The following is a 19,040-nucleotide window of genomic DNA, read 5'->3' as shown; positions in this document are numbered from 1 at the left end:
AGAGCAGTGAAATACGCCCAGAAGGCGAGAAGGCAGCCGTCATGGCAGCCGTCACACGAGACAGCAGCAAGAAGCAGCTGGTCCACGCCCGGGCAGACCATGGGAAGGTGCAAGGGCTTGGGGATCAGAGGGCATGTTCAGAAGGCCAGATGCTGTGGGTGATGAGAGGGTACATCTGGAGGCTCGATTCCTACTCTAAGGGGCCTCATGCCAGGTGAGAGGCCTGGATCGCCTGCAGAGGAGATGGGGGAATCCCTGAGGTTTGGGCATCTTTGAAGCAGTTCACGCTGTGATCCAGAGGCCACTTTATTAGAAACCAGACTGCTATCTATCTGCAGGAGCAGAAGGGTGCAGACAGGCATGGGGCCTTGGGGAGGAGAGTGGGTAGGCATCTCAGACAGACCCAGGTGAGAGGGACTGAGAGCTTACAAGGAGACACAAAGTGAACTGGATCTAGCAGCAGGGCTTCTGCCCAGAGGCCTGAGTTGTTCAGAAGTGGCCCAGGTAGAACCGGGTCAAGACGGTGCAGATCTTAGAGCCAGTCTGTCAGCGGGGAAGGCTCGCATTCCCTAAGGAACGTGCACAGACAGATCCTGAAGAGCAAACGTGACTTATCCTTGCTAAGCCCGGGAAATGAAAAATGAGATTATAATGGGATTTGTCCAAAGCACAAATGAAAACAACATCACCAAGGGGCATAATTCTAAATTTTAATAATAAAATAGGTATCAGAAAACTCTGTCTTGCTCCAACAAGGAGATGCTGCTTTTTCTTGATTTCTTACACTTTATCTTCGCAGCCGCCTGTTTCTACCTCTCTCCTATTTGCCTCATCTGTATTTCCTTCAGGGCCACGGGAGAACTCCCAAGCCACCCTTCCCTCCAGGTTCCCGCTGGTAACTGCCGTAGTCTTGACAGCTGTTTCATCACTACAGAAATGACATTGAGTCACAGGAAAAAAACCCCTTGGTGCTTGTGCTCATGCTTGATCATGCTTTTTTCCTTGCCATTTCGACATACATTTTATTCTTTCCAGACTTGAGTCCCCATTTTGTAACTCTTTCAGAAATATTTTAGCTTTTTAAATATTCCTGTAGTCTAAGGAGTAGATACCAACAGGCACGCAGGCAATTCTGGCTGCCTGTGAGGCCCCACAGGACAGTGGGCAGCTTCCGCTTCCCAGCCGCATGTGGGCGGCAGTGCTGGTCTGACGATGTTCTTGGTGCTCAACAAGAGCAAAGTCTTTGACTCAGAGCAGCACCGTCCAACAGGAACCCAATAGGAGCCACATCTGTGACTGTTCCTTTTCTTAGCTGCTACCTTTTAAAGAGTAAAATTAATTTTAGTAATATTGACTCTATCTAAAATATTACTATTTCAACATGAAATCTACACAAACAAATGAATGAGACACCTGGTATTGGTATTAGTTTGCCAGGGCTGCCATAACGAAGCATTGACTGGGTACTGGGGGCCTCAAGTCACATTCATTCACTTCCTCACTGTTCTGGAGGCCAGGATTCTGCGATCAAAGGGTCTGCAGGGCTGGTTTCCTCTGAGTCCTCTCTCCTTGGCTTGTAGACGGCCGCTTTCTTGCTGCATCCTCAACATGGTCTTCCCTATGTGTGTGTCTGTATCCTAATCCCCCTTCTTATAAGGACACCAGTCAGATTTGATTAGGGCCCACCCTAATGACCTCATTTTACCTTAATTACCTCTTTAAAGACCCTATCTCCAAATACAGTCACATTTTGAAATACTGAAGGTTAGGACTTCAACATAGGAATTTTGGGGGGATGCATCTCAGCCCATAAGAACATTTGTTTTTTTGTACTTCATCTTAGAAAGATGGTTCCCACGGGCCCAATGGCCACATGTGGCTCAGGACTCAGTACTGGACAACAGTAAGGGTTAGAGTCCTACCGAATAATTGAGAGCTGGTTTCTCTGGTGCTCAGCTGCTCGGAGGGCTTAAAGAAAGATCTGAAACTGAGTAATGTATAAAGAAAAGAGGTTTAATCAGCTCACAGTTCCATAGGCTGTCCAGAAAGCATGGCAGCAGCTGCTTCTGGGGAGGCGTCAGGGAGCTTATACTCATGGCAGAAGGCAAAGCAGGCACAGGACCGAGAGCAGAAGGCAGGGAGGTCCCACAGACTTTTTTTTTTTTTTGAGACAGAGTCTCTGTTACTCAGGCTGGAGTGCAATGGCTCGATCTCGGCTCACTGCAACCTCCGCCTCCCAGGTTCAAGCGATTCTCATGCCTCAGCCTCCCGAGTAGCTGGGATTACAGGTGCCTGCCACCACACTGGGCTAATTTTTGTATTTTCAGTAGAAATGGGGTTTTGCCATATTGGCCAGGCTGGTCTCAAACTCCTGACCTCAGGTGATCTGCCTGCCTCAGCCCAAAGTGCTGGGATTACAGGCACAAGCCACCACACCCGGCCGGTCCCACACACTTTTGAACAACCCAGATCTCACGAGAACTCACTCACTCTCACGACACAGCACCAAGGAGGAAATCCACCCTTATGACCCAATCACTTCCCACCAGGCCCCACCTCCAACACTGGAGATTACAACGACTTGAGATTTGGGCAGGGACCCAGATCCAAACCATATCAGGGCCCCACACGGATCAAGGCCCTCCTTCAAGTCTCCTTGGGCTGTGTCACCTGCCCACTAAGTCCTGTGATGACCTGTGGACCATTTAAAAAGTATTTTTCCCCCGAGATAATTGCAATCTGGGAATGGAGTGTGGAAAGGTATGCCCTGGGCCCTCCCAACTTCAAGCTTCTCAACCTTCAGCCATGGCCTTTGTCATTCCACTGCATTTAGGAAAGGCAGGAGGACGTTATTTCTCAAATGATGGCACATCCCCAAAGCAGCCAGGGATACTCAGGCCTCAGCCTTGTTTCTTAAACAAAAGTGATTCTAAGTCTGGCACAAAATGTCACACTTTGAGCTTCTCCTGTGACTCCCTTCCTCCTGCACCGGCCACCTGGTGGGATTCCCCACATCGCAGTCACGGGGGTCAGGAGCCCATTCTCTCAGGCTGCTTCTCCTGCAGGGTCCTGCCTACCTAAGCCCCCTCTTTAACGGAAGAGCAAACTCCACGACGAAGAAACGAGGATTGAGGCCCAGCAAGTTTTATGGGATGCTATTCTCACATCTCTAGTTGCCGGGGAAGCCAAGTTATTTGGGAGACTAGTGTGGACGTCGTCTTTCTCAGAATACATGCATACTTAGGGGATTTCTAGATGAACTTTTGTTAATGTAGATTGGATGGTGCTCTTGATTGGAACCCGACTCACCTGTCTAACGAGCTGTGTGGTGCACGTGGGTGCCGCTCACACTCACTTGCCCCTAAGGGCACTTCTCCACCCCTTGAAGTCTGGGGTGACCATGTGATCTGCTTCAGCCAACGACATGAACACTGTCATTTTGGGGCAGAAGCCCCAGGGTTGGGGACTCCTTGCTGTCCTCTCCGGCTGTGTTCCTCTGTGGCGGAACCTCTGTTCACCTGGGTTCCGAGCGAAAAGGAGGACACGGAGCATGTGTGAGAAACACACCTGTGCTGTTTGGAGCCATGGCGATTCGGAGAGGTTCAAACTCTAGTGCAGGCCATCCAGATTGTTACAGAAGATGAATTATTTCCTACTGCTCTTTTTCCCAGAAAATGTAATGCTTGTTGATGTTAAAATGAATTTTTTGCCTTGCAGCTGATCACTCAGATACTTCAAGTTTCATTTTATCAAATTCTTTCCAGCACCTGTTCTTCGTGTCACTTTAGTTTTACAGGGATAAGGAGGCTTTGTTCCTTTTTAACATTCTCGTGGAAATATTATGGATATTCAGAAGTGGCTTTTCCATCGGTTTTATCAATACAACTACCATGAAGAGAATCCTCCTAAAACTCATTCTGATTCAAGGCCAGCCAATGATCACTTTGCCATAGCCCTTGTTCTGTCTCCACCAAAACACAGGGACATCTGAGGACATTCCTTGAGTCTGTTTTGCTTTAGCTGCCCATCCCATTTCGTCACTTGAATTCATTTTTTCTAAGGCAGGCTTTCCCAACCTGGACACGACAGGGATTCTGGGCTATTTCTTTCTGGTGTGGGGGCCATTGTGCACTGTTGGAGGGTTAGCAGCACCTTCTCTTCCCCCAGTCAGAAGAACCCACAATGCCTCCTGCAGATCTCAGTTGAGAACCACTGTTCTGAAGCGAACACATTCGTTTTGCCCCTCCATGTGATTTTTTTGATGAACTATCACAATGTAGAAAAAGATATTTGGCTACCTTTGCTAAAAAAAAAAAGACTCTGTTTTTTGATTTATCATTTATTGAAGGCCACCTGTCCTGCCATACATGAGCATTTCTCATCTGTCAGGAAGCATTGTTAAATGCTGACTTTTCATTCATTTGTTTGTTCTTTCCACACACGTCCATAACGTAACGAGCAAGTGCTGTGTGCCAGGCACTGTTCCGAGCATTAGATGCATGGTGGGGAATCGACGTGTGAGGCTCTGTCTTCACAGAGCTCAGAGCCTACTGGGGAACTCATTAAAGAAACACACAAGCAAATCTATCATTGCAAATGATAGTGGGCGCCATAAAGGAGAAAAGAGGATGTTTCCGTGGCTGGAGAAGAGGTGACATTTAAGCTGAGACAGGAAGGAGTAAGCCCAGGGCACTGCAGGGAGACATTCCTTGAGTCCACCATGCACGCGTGGTCCTTTACCACAAAGAAACACCCCAGAATGCCAATCGTGCCCAGATTGAGAAAGCCTGGCTTAGAAAAAGCTAATTCAAGTGACAAAATGGTACAGGCAGAAAAAGGAAAACTGACACAAGCAATGTCCTCAAGGCAGCGCAGCAGAAACCCGCTGGGCAGTGTTAGGGAGGGCTGGTGCATTTCAGGACGCAGAAGGGCCAGTGTGGCTGGAATGCAGAGGGCAAGGAAAGGAATGAGGGTGGAGAGGTCGCGGGAGCCAACGCTGGTCAGAGGATCTGCTGCCACAAAGAGAGCCTGGCAACAGCCATCAACAAATGCACATATTCCTTCAGTCTGGTGACCTCTGGCCCTCAGGCCTCCCGGCCACCCTAGGGTCCCTGCCTCCTGCCCTGCCCATTCTGTAGCACTGCTCACCCTGGAGCCAAGAAGCCACTGCGGGGAAGGGATGGCTGCATTTGCTCCATTTCTTTACCAGTTTGCTGAGAAACAGGATTCTCCTGGCTAACCTAGTACAATTTTAGTAATTGGCCCTAATCCTCAAAGCTTCTCATTCAAGTGGAACAAAAATATATCCTGTTCCACTACAGCAGCAGTCCCCAACCTTTTTGGCACCGGGGACTGGTTTCAGGGAGGAAAATTTTTCCATGGACTGGGGTAGGGGATGGTTTCAGGATGATTCAACGGCATTACATTTATCGTGCACTTTATTTCTATTATTATTACATTGTAACACATAACGAAATAATTATACAACTCACCATCATGTAGAATCAGTGGGAGCCTGAGGTTGTTTTCCTGCAACTAGATGATCCCATCAGGGGAAGATGGGAGACAGTGACAGATCATCAGGCATTAGATTCTCATAAGAAGTATGGCACCTAGATCCCTCACATGCACAGTTCACAACAGGCATCATGCTCCTGTGAGAATCTAATGGTGCTGCTGATCTGGCAGGACGCGGAGCTCAGGTGGTAATGTGGGCGATGGGGAAGGGCTGTAAACACAGATGAAGCTTTGCTCGCTCACCCGTTGCTCACCTGCTGCTGTGCGGCCTGGTTCCTAACAGGCCACGACCTGTACCAGAGGCTGAGGACCTGGGGTTTGGGGACCCCTAAACTACAGGACTGGGTGTAATTCACAGAACATTTCCGATCCTTATTTCCAAGCAGCCTTTGGGAGCCCACATGCCATTCTGAAAACGTCAGACTTTCTCCCTGTGTCAAGAATGGCAGGGACAAATAAAGGATGCAGCAACGCTTACTCCAAATGTGAGCAGAATCCCAAGCTCGTGACCACGGGGACTCTGTTAGGTCATTGTTTTCAGTGGGGTTTGGTTTACATCAACAGCCACAAAAAGGGGCAGCCATCATCCCTCCCGGGCATCAGTGCAATTGTGGGTAGGACTGTGTCCCCAGAAATATTTGAAGTCCTAACCCCTGGTATTTCTGAATCTGACCTTATTTGGAAACAGGGTATTTGGATGTAATCAAGGGAAGATGAGGACCTGCTGGAGGAGAGTGGGCCCTCATCTAACCGCTGGTACCTCCTAACGAGAAGGAGATTGAGACAGAGACTCGCATGAGGAGAAGGCCTGTGATGACGGAGGAAAGGCTTGGAGCGATGTGGTTACAGATGACCAGTGCCAGAGACCGCCAGCAACACACGCAAAGGAAAAGGCACGGGGCAGATTTTCCCCTGCAGTCTTCAGAGGGGGCGGCCACGCCAACACCGTGACCTTGCAGCTCCCAGCACTAAGCTATGAGAATACATTCCCGTGGTTGAAAGCCACCCAGTTTGTGCTACAGCAGCCCTAGGATGTGAACGTCGGTACCTTCATGAAGTGTGCTAGTCAGTTTTCTCAAAGAAAAAAAAGAAAAAGAAAACAGGTTCTGAAATGAGTTAGGAATCTTGATGAAACCAAACAAGGAGTTCCAATGTCACTCCGGTGGCAGGTTTTAAAAACTTCTGAAATTGAAACACCTTTTTTTTTTTTTTAAAATAGTTACTGCATATCTTAATCACAAGAACTACAGTGATCAAATATAATACTGGCTGATTAAAATGACAGCAGGTTTCCTTTTAGTGGAAGTCAAGTGGAATCTATAATTTTGTTTAAGCCAATTAAACTAGAAGCCACCAGGATGGAGCAACATCCATCCTACCATGGGATTAATTCTTCCGTGACAACAGAAAGATGCAGGATGTCAAAGGAATACATTAGCTCTGTGGGCACGGAAACACCTCCGAATCAGTGTTCCAGACTTAGTTCCCTCTGGTAAGGGTTATAAAAATACTTGGTGCTTTTTTAGAGCATCTATAAAAGGGCTATTGATTTTTTTTTAAAAAAAAGATTTCTACTTTTAAGCGCAAGCTGAAGGAACATGCATAAAACATTTCAATATACAATTTGTAATAAATTTCTGGTTCTGCAAAAATCACATGCTAAAAAACGTGTTTACAACGCTGCAGGTAGGTGCATGGAAAGAGGAAAACAAGAACGATTGCTTTTTGTGTTTTACCTTGCCTTTGTCGAAGTAGTGGATGATTTCCTGGTAGAGCTGCTCCTTCAGCTGTCCCTGCGTGGTGGCCTGGTACCCGTCCCGCTGGGTGAGGTGGGCCACACACACATCCTCCGACCACTAAGGGAGAAGCAGAGCATGAGCGGACCCGAGGCGGACACACCCAGGGACGTCAGAACGGTGTGAGCTTTGCATCGGACACGCGTGTGGGCTGCGATTCTGGAGACACGTGTGGCTGCTGTCAACAGGCTGGGGATTGCCAGGACAGAGCCTCTGTCCGGACATACCGACAGGCATAAAAGACTTGGGGGAGGCACAGCTGCAGTGGGGTTCAGACAAAAGAAAAACCCAGCAGGTTCTGGAAAGCACAGAACTGGCAGCTTGCAAATGACACCTCCTAACATCCTGGGACAAATCAGGAACCAGGTGATCCAGGGCCATCCTAAGAGTGGCACCCCAGGGCTCTGGTCTCGGTGCTGCATGGGTTGGCATTTTAATCAACAGCAAAGATGGTACATGGAACACACAAGTCACCCAGAAAGGGACTAGAAAGGCTGTCAAGCTCCTTAAAGATGGGGAGGTGTCTTTGCACCATCAGCCATAGGCAAGGTGCTGGGCACAGAGTCAGGGCTTGGCCAGTATTCCTGGAAGCAGTGGTGCAGTTGGCGTGTGAGCTGAAGATGCACGAGGAGACATGCCAGAGGGAAGGCGAGGCCACTTGACAGATACAACGTGTCAGCTCCTGAACTTGGGCTCAACACATCGGTGGCATTAAGTATAGGGTTCAATAAAATTCAGCAGCTATTTGATGAGGACCTGCTGTGTGCCACAAACTAGGTCAAAGAGGAGGCGGAAGATGCCTGACCCCCAGGATGGTGCGATTCTACATTAGAGAATAATGACACAGAACAACACGGCGTGAGCTAGGACCGGGCCACTGCACTCTAGCCTGGACAACAGAGCAAGACCCTTCCACAAGAAGAAGAAGAAAAAAAAAAAACAGAACAAGAAAAAGAACACTGCGAAAAAGACTCCACGGGCACCTAAGGGCAGGAGGCATGTGCTCCCACTGGGCAGCCTGGAGGCTCACAGGAGGACACGGTGAGCATGGGCTTGCTTATTGCTGGCCATAGGAGAGGGAGCTTGACCCTGTTTTCAGCCAGGCCAGGGAAGGTGCTGCAAAGGCACTAAGTGGGAAGCTGGGGTCCAGGCAACGGGGCAAGGCTCTGTCAGCTGCTTACTGTCTTAGCAAAGGTCCTGCCCCACTTTCCTGAAACCACGGGCTGGGGAGCACCTCCCGCTGGACATCAGGGCTCCCAGGCACAGGGCACAGGCCCCGTATGGCTCTGCCTTTCCAGAAAGGTCAGGCAAGAGTGAGAAGCCTTTAAGTGGTCTGCAAGATTTTTCACCTTAAAATTGAACTTGCATATCTCCATCACAATTGGACAAACTCTTTAACTTTGAAGTTTGTACAACATAAATTGGTCTACTTTTATTGGAGGATGGAAAATAAAAGTAAAACTAGATTCTGAAACATAACCACAATAAAATAAATTAAGAACAAGCAAGTTCAGAATCCAAATGACTTCCTTGCATTTTTAAATCACTTTTGCAAATGAAAACGTTGACTAGGGAAGCAAAAATCCTCTCTACCTTCCACCTCCACATGGAGATGTAATAATTTGATTGCTAGGCGAAAAACTAAAGTTTTTATTGCTCTTGGTTTTGACGAAAGATATACCTAACCAAAAGAGAAGATTCTATTTGAGGATTTTCAGTTAACAAACAATAATATATCTGTCATACTGAAGAATTTTCGCAACAACACAAATCATGTTCTTTAGTGAGTTGATTAGCATGAATTCACATTTACAGTAATATCAAAACATATTTAGAAAAAATTGCAAAATGTAATGGGACAAAAGATATGGAGAGAGATTATGTAGCACTCCCCATTAAACTGGAAAATTCAGAAGCTCAGGGGAAACAACAATGCAATCGGGCCTATCGATTTGAGTTGTGAAACAAACCATCATGCAGTTTGTGACAAACCCATCTGTACTCAATAAATCTAATGATTAAACAAATGATGCTTTATGCACATATATATGTTTTACATTCACACATGCATATAAAAGTTTACGTTCTATGAGAGACGGAGTAAGGGTTGAGTGAGCAGTTTGTCAACCCCATTTTAATTTCCCTGGGGTAAAAGAAATATCTTCACATTTGCAAAAAACACCTTGTTACTGAAATTTGAGTTTTGAATAAATGAAGGCCATCAGAATTCATAGTGGGATAGCTGGTATCAGATGTACCAACTGAAATTTCCATCCTCATAAATTATGCTCCTTGGGAGAGCCTTATGTGGCATGGGGCCAAATGGGTCCTCAGACAGCCAGCCTCAGGAGGACAACTGATGAGGCCCCTCCAGACTGAGCTGAGCTCTGTGTGTTTTATTTGTAACAGACACTGCTGTTTCCAGGCAGAGGCAAATTTCCACGCTCACACGTCTCTAGGGCAGCCTGTGTATATTTGTGTCACAGAAACTATCAGAAATTTCAGGATCGGGCCAAAGACGGAAAGAGTCTTACCAGAGTTTTACTCCATAACACAATGTCTTCCTTAACTCCTATTACCTAATTGACACTACTGAATGCCCATTTAATGTAATTTTCTCTGGTTTTCTTTCATTACATTTTTGGTTTTTGGGAGGCTGGCCTGGATTTGGAAACATGACTCCTTGAATGAGCAGTCTTTGTGGAATGCCACCAAACTAAATTCTAATTCTTGTAACTGTTCTTATTTATCCAGTTCATAATTTTTCAAATTTTTATAAGGATGTCATGAGCAAGATCATCTAATAACTTGCTGAAGTTGTGAAATATAAAACTAGAGGCTGTATAGCAATTTATCCATCCATCCATCCATCCATCCATCCATCCATCCATCCATCCATCCATCCATCCATCCATCCATATGTCACTGTAAACAAAGAAAGTCAATGTCTGAAGCCATCTGAATAATAAAAGAACCACTAAGAGTAGACAGTTGTCATGCCAGACTTGTGCTAGGAGCAACACTCTTTAGAAGAATCAGGCAGAGAGCACTAGCAGGAGGTCTCAACGTGAACTGATGATAGAGTGAAAAGTCATGATCTGGTCCCCGACTCTTTACTAAGACAATTAGGGGTATGTCTCATCCTATCTCTTAGCTGTTCCACCAGGAAAATTCCTTCTTGATATTGTTCTCCACCATCCTGGAGTCCTGGAGTCCTGAACAAGGAATTGTAGAATCTCTAACTTGCTGTCAGCTCACAGCCAAGTGACGGGAGTTTATAATGCTCAGTGATCACCTGCTATGACATCTAATTAAATCTGCATTCAGCAGGGACAAATCTCTAATCAAAGTACTTCCTAAATATTTTTGTTCATATCCTTGCATTTATTTAGTCAATTTCATAAAAACTTAAGTTATAGGCCACTAAAATTTGCCATGGAAAAATACAATTCTGAATACGCTTAGAATTTATAACAATAGAATCATCAAAGTGACTGGTAATTGACATTACCTTAAGAAGCTTTGCATGGAGAAGCAAGGTGTAAGCTGCTTCGGTGTAGTTATCACACTCCTTGTGCAGGTCACAGAGCTTGTACAAATACCTGAGACAATAAAACAGAGGTATGTCCTTAAAATGTCACTAAATAATCTGTGTTGAGGATTGCAAGAGCTAAATTCTATGTTCAACAGTAAATCACGGCTACACTTTCCTTTTACAATGTTCATAATTTATAATGCCTTAAAAATTTTTGGTATAGAAAGCACTAAGAAAAACTCAGGAAAAAAATAAAGATGATACACAAAGGTAGAATTTTCCTTCAAATTTTTCATTCCTTTTCATTTTCCCTTAAACATTTTTAATGAGACACACAATGCTTGATTGTGATTTCCTGCATTTCTACTGAGTCCAAATGTACAAAAAAATCCGTAAAAATACAAATCCATCCGAATAAAGAGCTCCAATGATTACAATCAATGTGATCAAAAGAATTTCTTTGCCATAAAGAAATAAAGGTAACTGAGTTATTAAATTCACATAGTATGTTTTTAAAAAGGAGAAGTAAAAACAATCTTAGAAATAGAAAAGTAGACAATCACACTCAGTGTAATAAACACATCACTAAAAACTCATGCCGCATAGGTTACATCCTTCTAGTCTCCAGAGTGGTAATCTTGCTAATTATTTGACACTAGACTTTAGAAGTAACCAAGAGAGAAGGGCTCAATCACAGTCCCTCACTCAATCACAGTCCCTCACTCCAGGGAGCAAGGCGAGTAGGGGAGCAAAATCCAGCAGGAAATGCAAAATGTTTCTCTTCTTCATGGAAGAAAGACATAAAAAACATGGGACTGTGGCATCAGTTAACTAACAGCACACTGAAAAATTATAACTCCCCTATGTCTGGTAAAGTTATAACTGGATTTCTCACTGGATCATATAACTTACTGTGAAACATTAAAATTTATGTTCTTATCTTTTTGCAAAAGGGCCACATGAGTTGGTCAACAGGTACAAAACGCTGTGAAACAATTATTTGTAGTTTTGCTTCTGAGTTGGCTAATGGTGACCACCAAGAACTCTGCACTGGTCTGGACAAGCTACACAAGAGCTGAGAATGTACCTGGGAGCTCCACCAAACTCTACCTTATACGTTTCACAATTTTCTACAAAATAAACCTTTGTGGCTATAACACATTTCTTAGAATACGTAAACATACAACATATATTATTATTTATAATTAACATGCAGACAAGCGTGATGCATACATACCTTATATACATTTCTTCTCTTTCAATTTCTTTGTAGAAATTCTGAAAAGTTAAACCATAATACTGTTTTAAGAAATCTGTTCCACAAAAGGTATCACATGCACAATAAAAATTCAAGATACTTCATCTTGTGTCAAACACATCCAAATGGACCCAGCTCCGGATCAGAACCATAAATTCACATAAATTGCAAAACCATCTTACACGGTTCTTCACTTTTTTTTTTGCTAGTCAAACACAATTACATTTCTACACTGAACACTGTGATGACTAAAATCAACTTCTGCCACTTGAAAGTCACTTGTCTTTAATTAAAACAAGGTATTGCCCAAAAAGACATGAAGACATGATATCTTAGCTATAGTAATCTCATTAGAATAAATGAATACACAAATAAATATCCCAAATTTGGGAATAAGCAAATAAGCATCATCAACATGATTTAAAGCTTTCTGGGCCCAGCCTCAGCAAGAGCTACAAAAAGGCAATATGATAATACAGGCCTGAGTCATGCAATACACTAGCCAGTAGCCACATATATTAAAAGGCAAAGTAAATTTAATTAACACTGAATAAATAATTCACTTCCCCAGCTGCACTTGCCACACTTGGAGTGCTTAACAGCCACATGGGGCCAGTCTACTGTATCAAACAGTGTAGACACAAGACACTTCCATTATCCCAGAACTTTCTGGTAGACAGCACTGTTCCAGGCAGACAAACTTTCCAAACCACGGTTAAAAAAAAGGGCTGCCTCTGCAAAAGCCCCCTGTGTATAAACACTGATGGAGAAAGCTTAGTTAGTTAGTAGATTAAAACCAATGGATTATTTCTACATATTTACTGGAAAATATCGTCTGGTTGAGCAATAACATTTCTATGAAAATTATATTTCTTAAGGTGAACATCTCCATAAACACTTTAAAATCTTTTTCACACAGGAGTCACCAGAGGCACAGAAGTCACCCCACAAGGCCTAAGGTAAGGAAACATCAGAGTCACTTTCAATGTGAAATTTAGCACCTAAAAATGATGTTAGCCCCTAGAATCGGAGCCTGAAGTAACTAGTGAATATCACCATTACAGAGACATACAATTATCCAAGAAATGGCATAGGCTCTTGAATTTCATGAGCAAAACCCAGCGTTGCTTCTACAATTGATGTCTCTGAAAAGAAATGATAACTAAGTCTAGAAAATAAGCAGGGGCACATTTAGAAAAATGCACCAAGATTTTCAAGTTTTGTTGCCGGTGACACTTTAACGTCCTCCAGTTCATATGACACGGCTCAGTAATGAGGATATTTTCAGCTGACAACTCAGTGTCGCAACAAAGAGAATCTGCATCAAAGGCAGAGGATAAGCCCTTCATTTCCAACTCAAACTCGCCAGTATTTACAAGCTACGGTTTCACACCATCCCCTTTTGTACCCGTATTTTTAATCCTTTCTAAGGTTTTGATCATTTTTCTTTACAATTTCACAACACGAATATCATGCGACCTTAATTCCTCTCTCGGAGATACGAAATGTCTTCTATTTTCTGCCTGTGCTGAGTCCTGTTCCCTTCCTAGGACTTCAAAACCTCTCCACAACCGAAGTACACTCATCTCCAATCCCAATTTCTATATAAAACCTTTGTGTTTCTTACGTAAAGGTTCACGTGGTGCTCCCACTCCTGGGCTCCGCGGGCAGCCTTGTCTCTCAAGTCCCCCCACACCAGCGCTGACTGACGTCTGTGCCAAGCTTGCAGCTCAGCTCCCAGAGGAACCCCATTGGGACCGGCCCCCCAACTCCAATCCACCGCTAGGCATTGATCTTTTAGAACGCAGACATCTGCATTATATTTCCAATTTGGACTAAAACAGATACCAAGATTTTAAAAATACTGTACCCCACTCTGCATTTAATTAGCCTTGTCAAGAGGCCAGGAAGAGAAGTAACCAGCACCTGCAAATAATGACGAGTCTACCAGTCTCAGAGATGGAACGTGTGGATGACTGCACAGAAGCACTAAGTGACACTCAGCAACATTAATGACCAATAATTAAAGATGCTCGATTATGAGCTGTCAGTGAAATTCTAGTTAAAGCATTACAAATATACATCCAAGATCCAACATACATGCAGACATCCTTGCAGGAGACGTCCTGGGGACTTAGGTGGCCAAGCAGAGTGACTGCTGCGTCTCTTGCTTTTTCATTTTCTTTCTTCTTTTTTTTTTTTTTTGAGACAGAGTCTACCTCTGTTGCCCAGGCTGGAGTGCAGTGGTGTGATCTAGGCTCACTGCAACCTCCACCTCCCAGGTTCAAGCTATTCTCTTGCCTCAGCCTCCCGAGTACCTGGGATTACAGGCACCCAACACCATGCCCAGCTAATTTTTGTATTTTTAGTAGAGACGGGGTTTTACCATGTTGGCCAGGCTGTTATCAAACTCCTGACCTCAAGTGATCGTCCCTCCTTGGCCTCCCAAAGTGCAACAGGCGTGAGCCACCGCACCCGGTCCTATTTTTGTTTTTTCAAGGGCAAGAAAATAGGACATGAAGGAGCCTACACAACTTACAATGTTCCACTAACTGTGTTTTGTAAGAAACCACAAAGCTGGTTCTAAAGGAAACGTGGCAACAGACTTAAAGAGCATTGGTAAATTCTATGTTCTTTATTTTATTAATTTAATTTTTTAACTTTAGGCTTCATTTCTTCTTAGTGACTAACAGTATACTTTATACATCTCCAATATCTATACATCTATATTCATTTGGAGATGGTTATACATATCCATCTCTATTACACACTGTTTCTGTAATAAAAGTACCAGGAGAAAAGGGAAAAACTGACCAGGAAATTGAGCTGGGCAGTGAGTATCTATGGTTAGGAGACCTATCTACCTATCTTTAAAACTCTGGTTTCTTGTTTCTCTTTATTCCACAGATTTATTTTCTAAATGAAAAAACTGTGACAGTTGGGATCCATTTTATCATCCCCAGGAGATGGTTAAGAGCAGAACACTTGATTTTTCATCAAATGATTCAGGACGTTCCCATTTGAAGAAAGTTAATAATGTCAGATAATCTTGAGAACCCTGGGTGTGTTTCTTAGTTAAAACTGAGCAAGTGCAGACCACAGTAAAAGTACGTGGGCACTGAGTCTGGCTCTGAATGAAAGAGGAACACAGGTTCACATTAGAAACTGTGGTTGTAGGTTTTATTACAAGTTTGTTTTCTGACCCTAGATTCAGGTAGTAAGAGCCCATATTCAGAGCACACCACCATTTCTCCACTGTTTCATGTCCTGGTGAGCATAAGAGATCTTGCTTAAAACAAACAGAAGTCTCAATCATCAAAGTTGGAAGACTAATAAACTTATTGATAATTCTTCCTTCTGGGCACTTATCAGCCTCTTAGATCCCCTTGAGGATTAGAAGGAACACTAGAAAGTTATGTCCATAGTAGGGAAGGATTTTGTAAAGTTCTCCATTTCTTCCCAAATAGAAAAATAATGGTTCCTATTTCATGTCAATCACATAGGCACCATGACAATAAATTGCTTTGAACGTTGGTCAGAGTGCAAGAAGACAGTGAAGCAAGCGTCAGGTTCTTTTCTGTCTGGAAGATCAGACCAACTGACCTGGGGCAGAGCTTGCTGCTGTACCACTTGGTCAGTCTCCAGGTGAATATAAAGACAAACACAGCCATGGCCCAGACCTCAGGGCCAGACATCAGAGGCCAGTAATTTCTACAGTAGCCTAAGACACCATGATGTATCTGCAAACATTCAGATTTTTCAAGCTCACAGATTCTGTGTCCAGTTGATTGATGAGACCATCAGAGGCATTCTTCACACCGTTACAGTGTTTTAGATTTCCAGAATTTGTTTTTGATGATTTCTTAGTGTCTCTACATAGTTTACCCATCTTCTTTTATGTTTTATCTACTTTTCCCATTAGAGCCCTTAGGATATTCATCATAGTTGTTTTAAATTGCAGGTCTGATGATTTCAAAACCTCTGCCATATCAGAGTCTGGTTCTAACGCCCGCTCTGCCTCTTCACTGTGTTTTTGTCTTTAGCGTGCATTGTAATAATACGTTGAAAGTGAACATGATGGACTGGGTAAAAGGAATCTAGTACTGGCTCCAGTGGTGGTTTCCGTTCCTGGGCTTCCACTCTGTGGTTCTCTGTATCCTCCTGTTTCTCTGGGTTTGGGGTCAGAAGTTTGTCTACAGATCTAAGAAGATGGAACTAATAATTGTTGACTGTTTTCAATTTGTTCAGCTTTTTTCTTGTTGTGAGGACAGGAGTGACAATTTGCAAGCTCTTTACATGCTGGACCAAAAACTGGTCCCTTATATCTAGATTTTCAAGGAAAAGAAAACTTGTTAGAGAAATGTTTATCATTAGCCTAAACAGGCTGTCCAGCCATGCGATGAAGGGGCGAAGACTGCTCATGAGCTTTTAGCTGTGAAGTTCCTCGTGGCAAAGCACAGATCCAGCACTGATACCATAGTCGATGAAAAGTGAAAGCATTCCTTTTCGTTTATCTTTTTAATCCACACAACTCTGGCTTTTTAAAGAGTGAATGATGTGTCATGTTCCTCCTGGCATGAAAGTCCATTTCCATGAGCATAAAGCACCCACGAGTCCACACAAGGGGTGGATGTGGCAGTGAGGGCTATGTATCCACATGTTGTTGGCGACTCTGAAATCCAGAGGCCAGTGGCTAGGCAGAGAAGGGAGGTAAGTAGAGCAAAGCAGGAGTAGTGTTTTCTTGCATTCCTGCCATGGGACAGGCAAGGAAACTTGAGGAAAACCCTACTATGGCCACGAGTCAGCCCTTATGGTTCTTTATAAGAGAAGCAGCGAAGAGAGAAGCAGAGAGCTCTGGAGGCAGGTTGTGGGAGTGACGAGGCTGCTGAGAGCCATGAGGCTGGCCAGGAGCTGAGCTTGTGGTAAAGCTTCCCAAAAGCTCATTGGTACTAATGGAGTTCCTGGAATCCATGTTCCTGTATCAGGGCAACAGCAGGAATGCAAAAGGCAGACAGATGGCAGCAGCCAAGGTCGTCCAGGCGTCTGCTCTCCATGGTGCCCAGATCTGGTTTCCTGTGGCTGCTGTAACAAATTACCATAAACCTAAAACAACAGATATGTTTCTTCTCACAGTTCCAGAGGCCAGAATCTGAAATCAAGGTGTGAGTAGGACAACGTTCCCCTAGAAAGCTCTAGGGGAGGATCCTTTCTGGCCTCCTCAGGCTTCTGGTGGCTCCAGGCATTCCTTGGCTTGAGACTGCATCCCTCCCATCTCCGCCTCCATCTTCACAAGGTCTAGCCTGTTTCTGTGTCTTCTCCTCTTTTGTCTCTTATGAGGACACCTGTCATTGGAGTTAGTACCTCTCCCCTCCCCTTGCATGTAATCCAGGATAATCCCATCTGAGATTCTTATTTAATTATATTTGCAGGGCCTCTTGTTTCCAAATAAGGTCTCATTCACAGGTTCTAAGGACTGGGGGATGGATCTACCTTTGAGGCCACCATTCAGCCTATGTACTATATAGCATGCGTTTATAGTCTCCTAATCACAAAGCCTTAAGGCTGTAATCCATGAGGCACTGCCCTGGCTGCAAAATACGGTGACTCATCATTCACAATGACAAGGAGAGCGATGTTAAAACGTCCAGAGATGGGACCATTTTACAGACTTATTCAGAGTGGATGACTTCATGATTCCTTCCCTGCAGCAGATGAGGAAACAAGCAAAGGAGATTGTTCTGCCATGGAAAGCTTCGTGGCTGACTGTCATAGATAAGGGCTGGGGCACTCCCCGCTTCAGTTTCTGGTGTGCTGTGAAAACTGAAAAAACGTGATTAACCTTTCACTCACCAGCACATTGACGGTGCAGCTCATGCGGTTTTCTTTGTTCTCGTCGTGCATGATGGTTCTATAATCCAAAAGCCTTTCCATTAAGCGCACAACGAGTTTTACAAAAGTTTCTCCTGTTTTGGCGAGGTATTTGTGCTTCCTGCAGTGCTCCAGAAGGCTGAAAAATAATTATACACACCTTGTTAATCACACTCAGAAAAAGAAACTCAACAGAGGTGCAATTTTAACTATTTCCCATTATTAACACATTTTAATTATTTCTGGGCTACAAAGTTCATTGTAGTCTAATTACGGTCTCTCTGTCTCTGTGTCTCTCAGACATAAATCCCACTGCTAATCAACACTTACATTTTATCAAATAACACTTTGTACTGTTCGTCTCCTCTGCCTCCTTCGACTTCATGATCCAGCTTGGTGATGATCTCATTTTCAAACTATAATTAAACAGAGGAAGCGTAAATAATCAGCATGGCGAGTATTTCATTTTATGACTTGAGTGTCAATAGAACATAAATCGGCAAGAGAGATCATCACAGACGGCTACCCTCTGCCTTTGAAGCCTCATTTAAGAGTTGCCAACACAGAACCCCTGGAGGTTTCTGATGATCCCCTGCCACAGGGGGACCTTTCATTTCCTTTTCTGGTTAATGGAGCCTGAACATGCATGTCCTGATAGCAGGAGCAAGAACTAGGGGAAGAAAGACAAGGAAACCATAGGGGAAAAGAAAAAAAAAAATCAAAGCGCAGCATGAAAAAAAGTCTCAAACTTCATCTCTACAAACACGTAACATCTAAAATAGCTTGTTGGTTCCTGAAATGAACAGATGGTGCTTCCCCTGCCAGTGAAGAGTTCTCGGAAATCTGAAAACATCCTAGGGGCCACTTAGCTGCCATTCCTTGATAGATCCTAGTGAAATACCTCACTCTGGCTGAAAAAATGTTCTAAAGAGCAAGAGGAGCAATGTCCCTAAAGATAGACCAGCAGGCACCTCAAGAAGGTCCATCTCCAGCCTATCCTCCATCCCCAAAGCTTCTGATTAAATTTCCTGGGAATCAGGGTGCAGAAGGGTCGCCAGTATCAGCT

The 19,040-nt window shown here is 44.1% G+C and overlaps 1 protein-coding gene across 2 annotated transcripts in view; it reads right to left on the bottom strand.

The window, feature by feature from the left end:
- DOCK1 (dedicator of cytokinesis 1) overlaps nucleotides 1–19,040 on the bottom strand; it is a 550,965-nt gene that overhangs the window by 59,979 nt on the left and 471,946 nt on the right. For both annotated transcript variants that reach the window (XM_054503625.2, XM_054503626.2), the window contains exons 34-38: nucleotides 18,305–18,390; nucleotides 17,957–18,113; nucleotides 12,086–12,126; nucleotides 10,825–10,915; nucleotides 7,254–7,373 (exon numbers count right to left, since the gene is read on the bottom strand). In XM_054503625.2, coding sequence (XP_054359600.1) covers nucleotides 7,254–7,373; nucleotides 10,825–10,915; nucleotides 12,086–12,126; nucleotides 17,957–18,113; nucleotides 18,305–18,390 — 495 coding nt within the window. The remainder of the gene's footprint in view (nucleotides 1–7,253; nucleotides 7,374–10,824; nucleotides 10,916–12,085; nucleotides 12,127–17,956; nucleotides 18,114–18,304; nucleotides 18,391–19,040) is intronic.

The sequence above is a fragment of the Pongo pygmaeus genome, chromosome 8, assembly GCF_028885625.2.
Source record: "Pongo pygmaeus isolate AG05252 chromosome 8, NHGRI_mPonPyg2-v2.0_pri, whole genome shotgun sequence".
Taxonomy (NCBI): Eukaryota; Metazoa; Chordata; class Mammalia; order Primates; family Hominidae; genus Pongo; species Pongo pygmaeus.
This window is presented reverse-complemented; position numbering and strand designations above follow the sequence as displayed.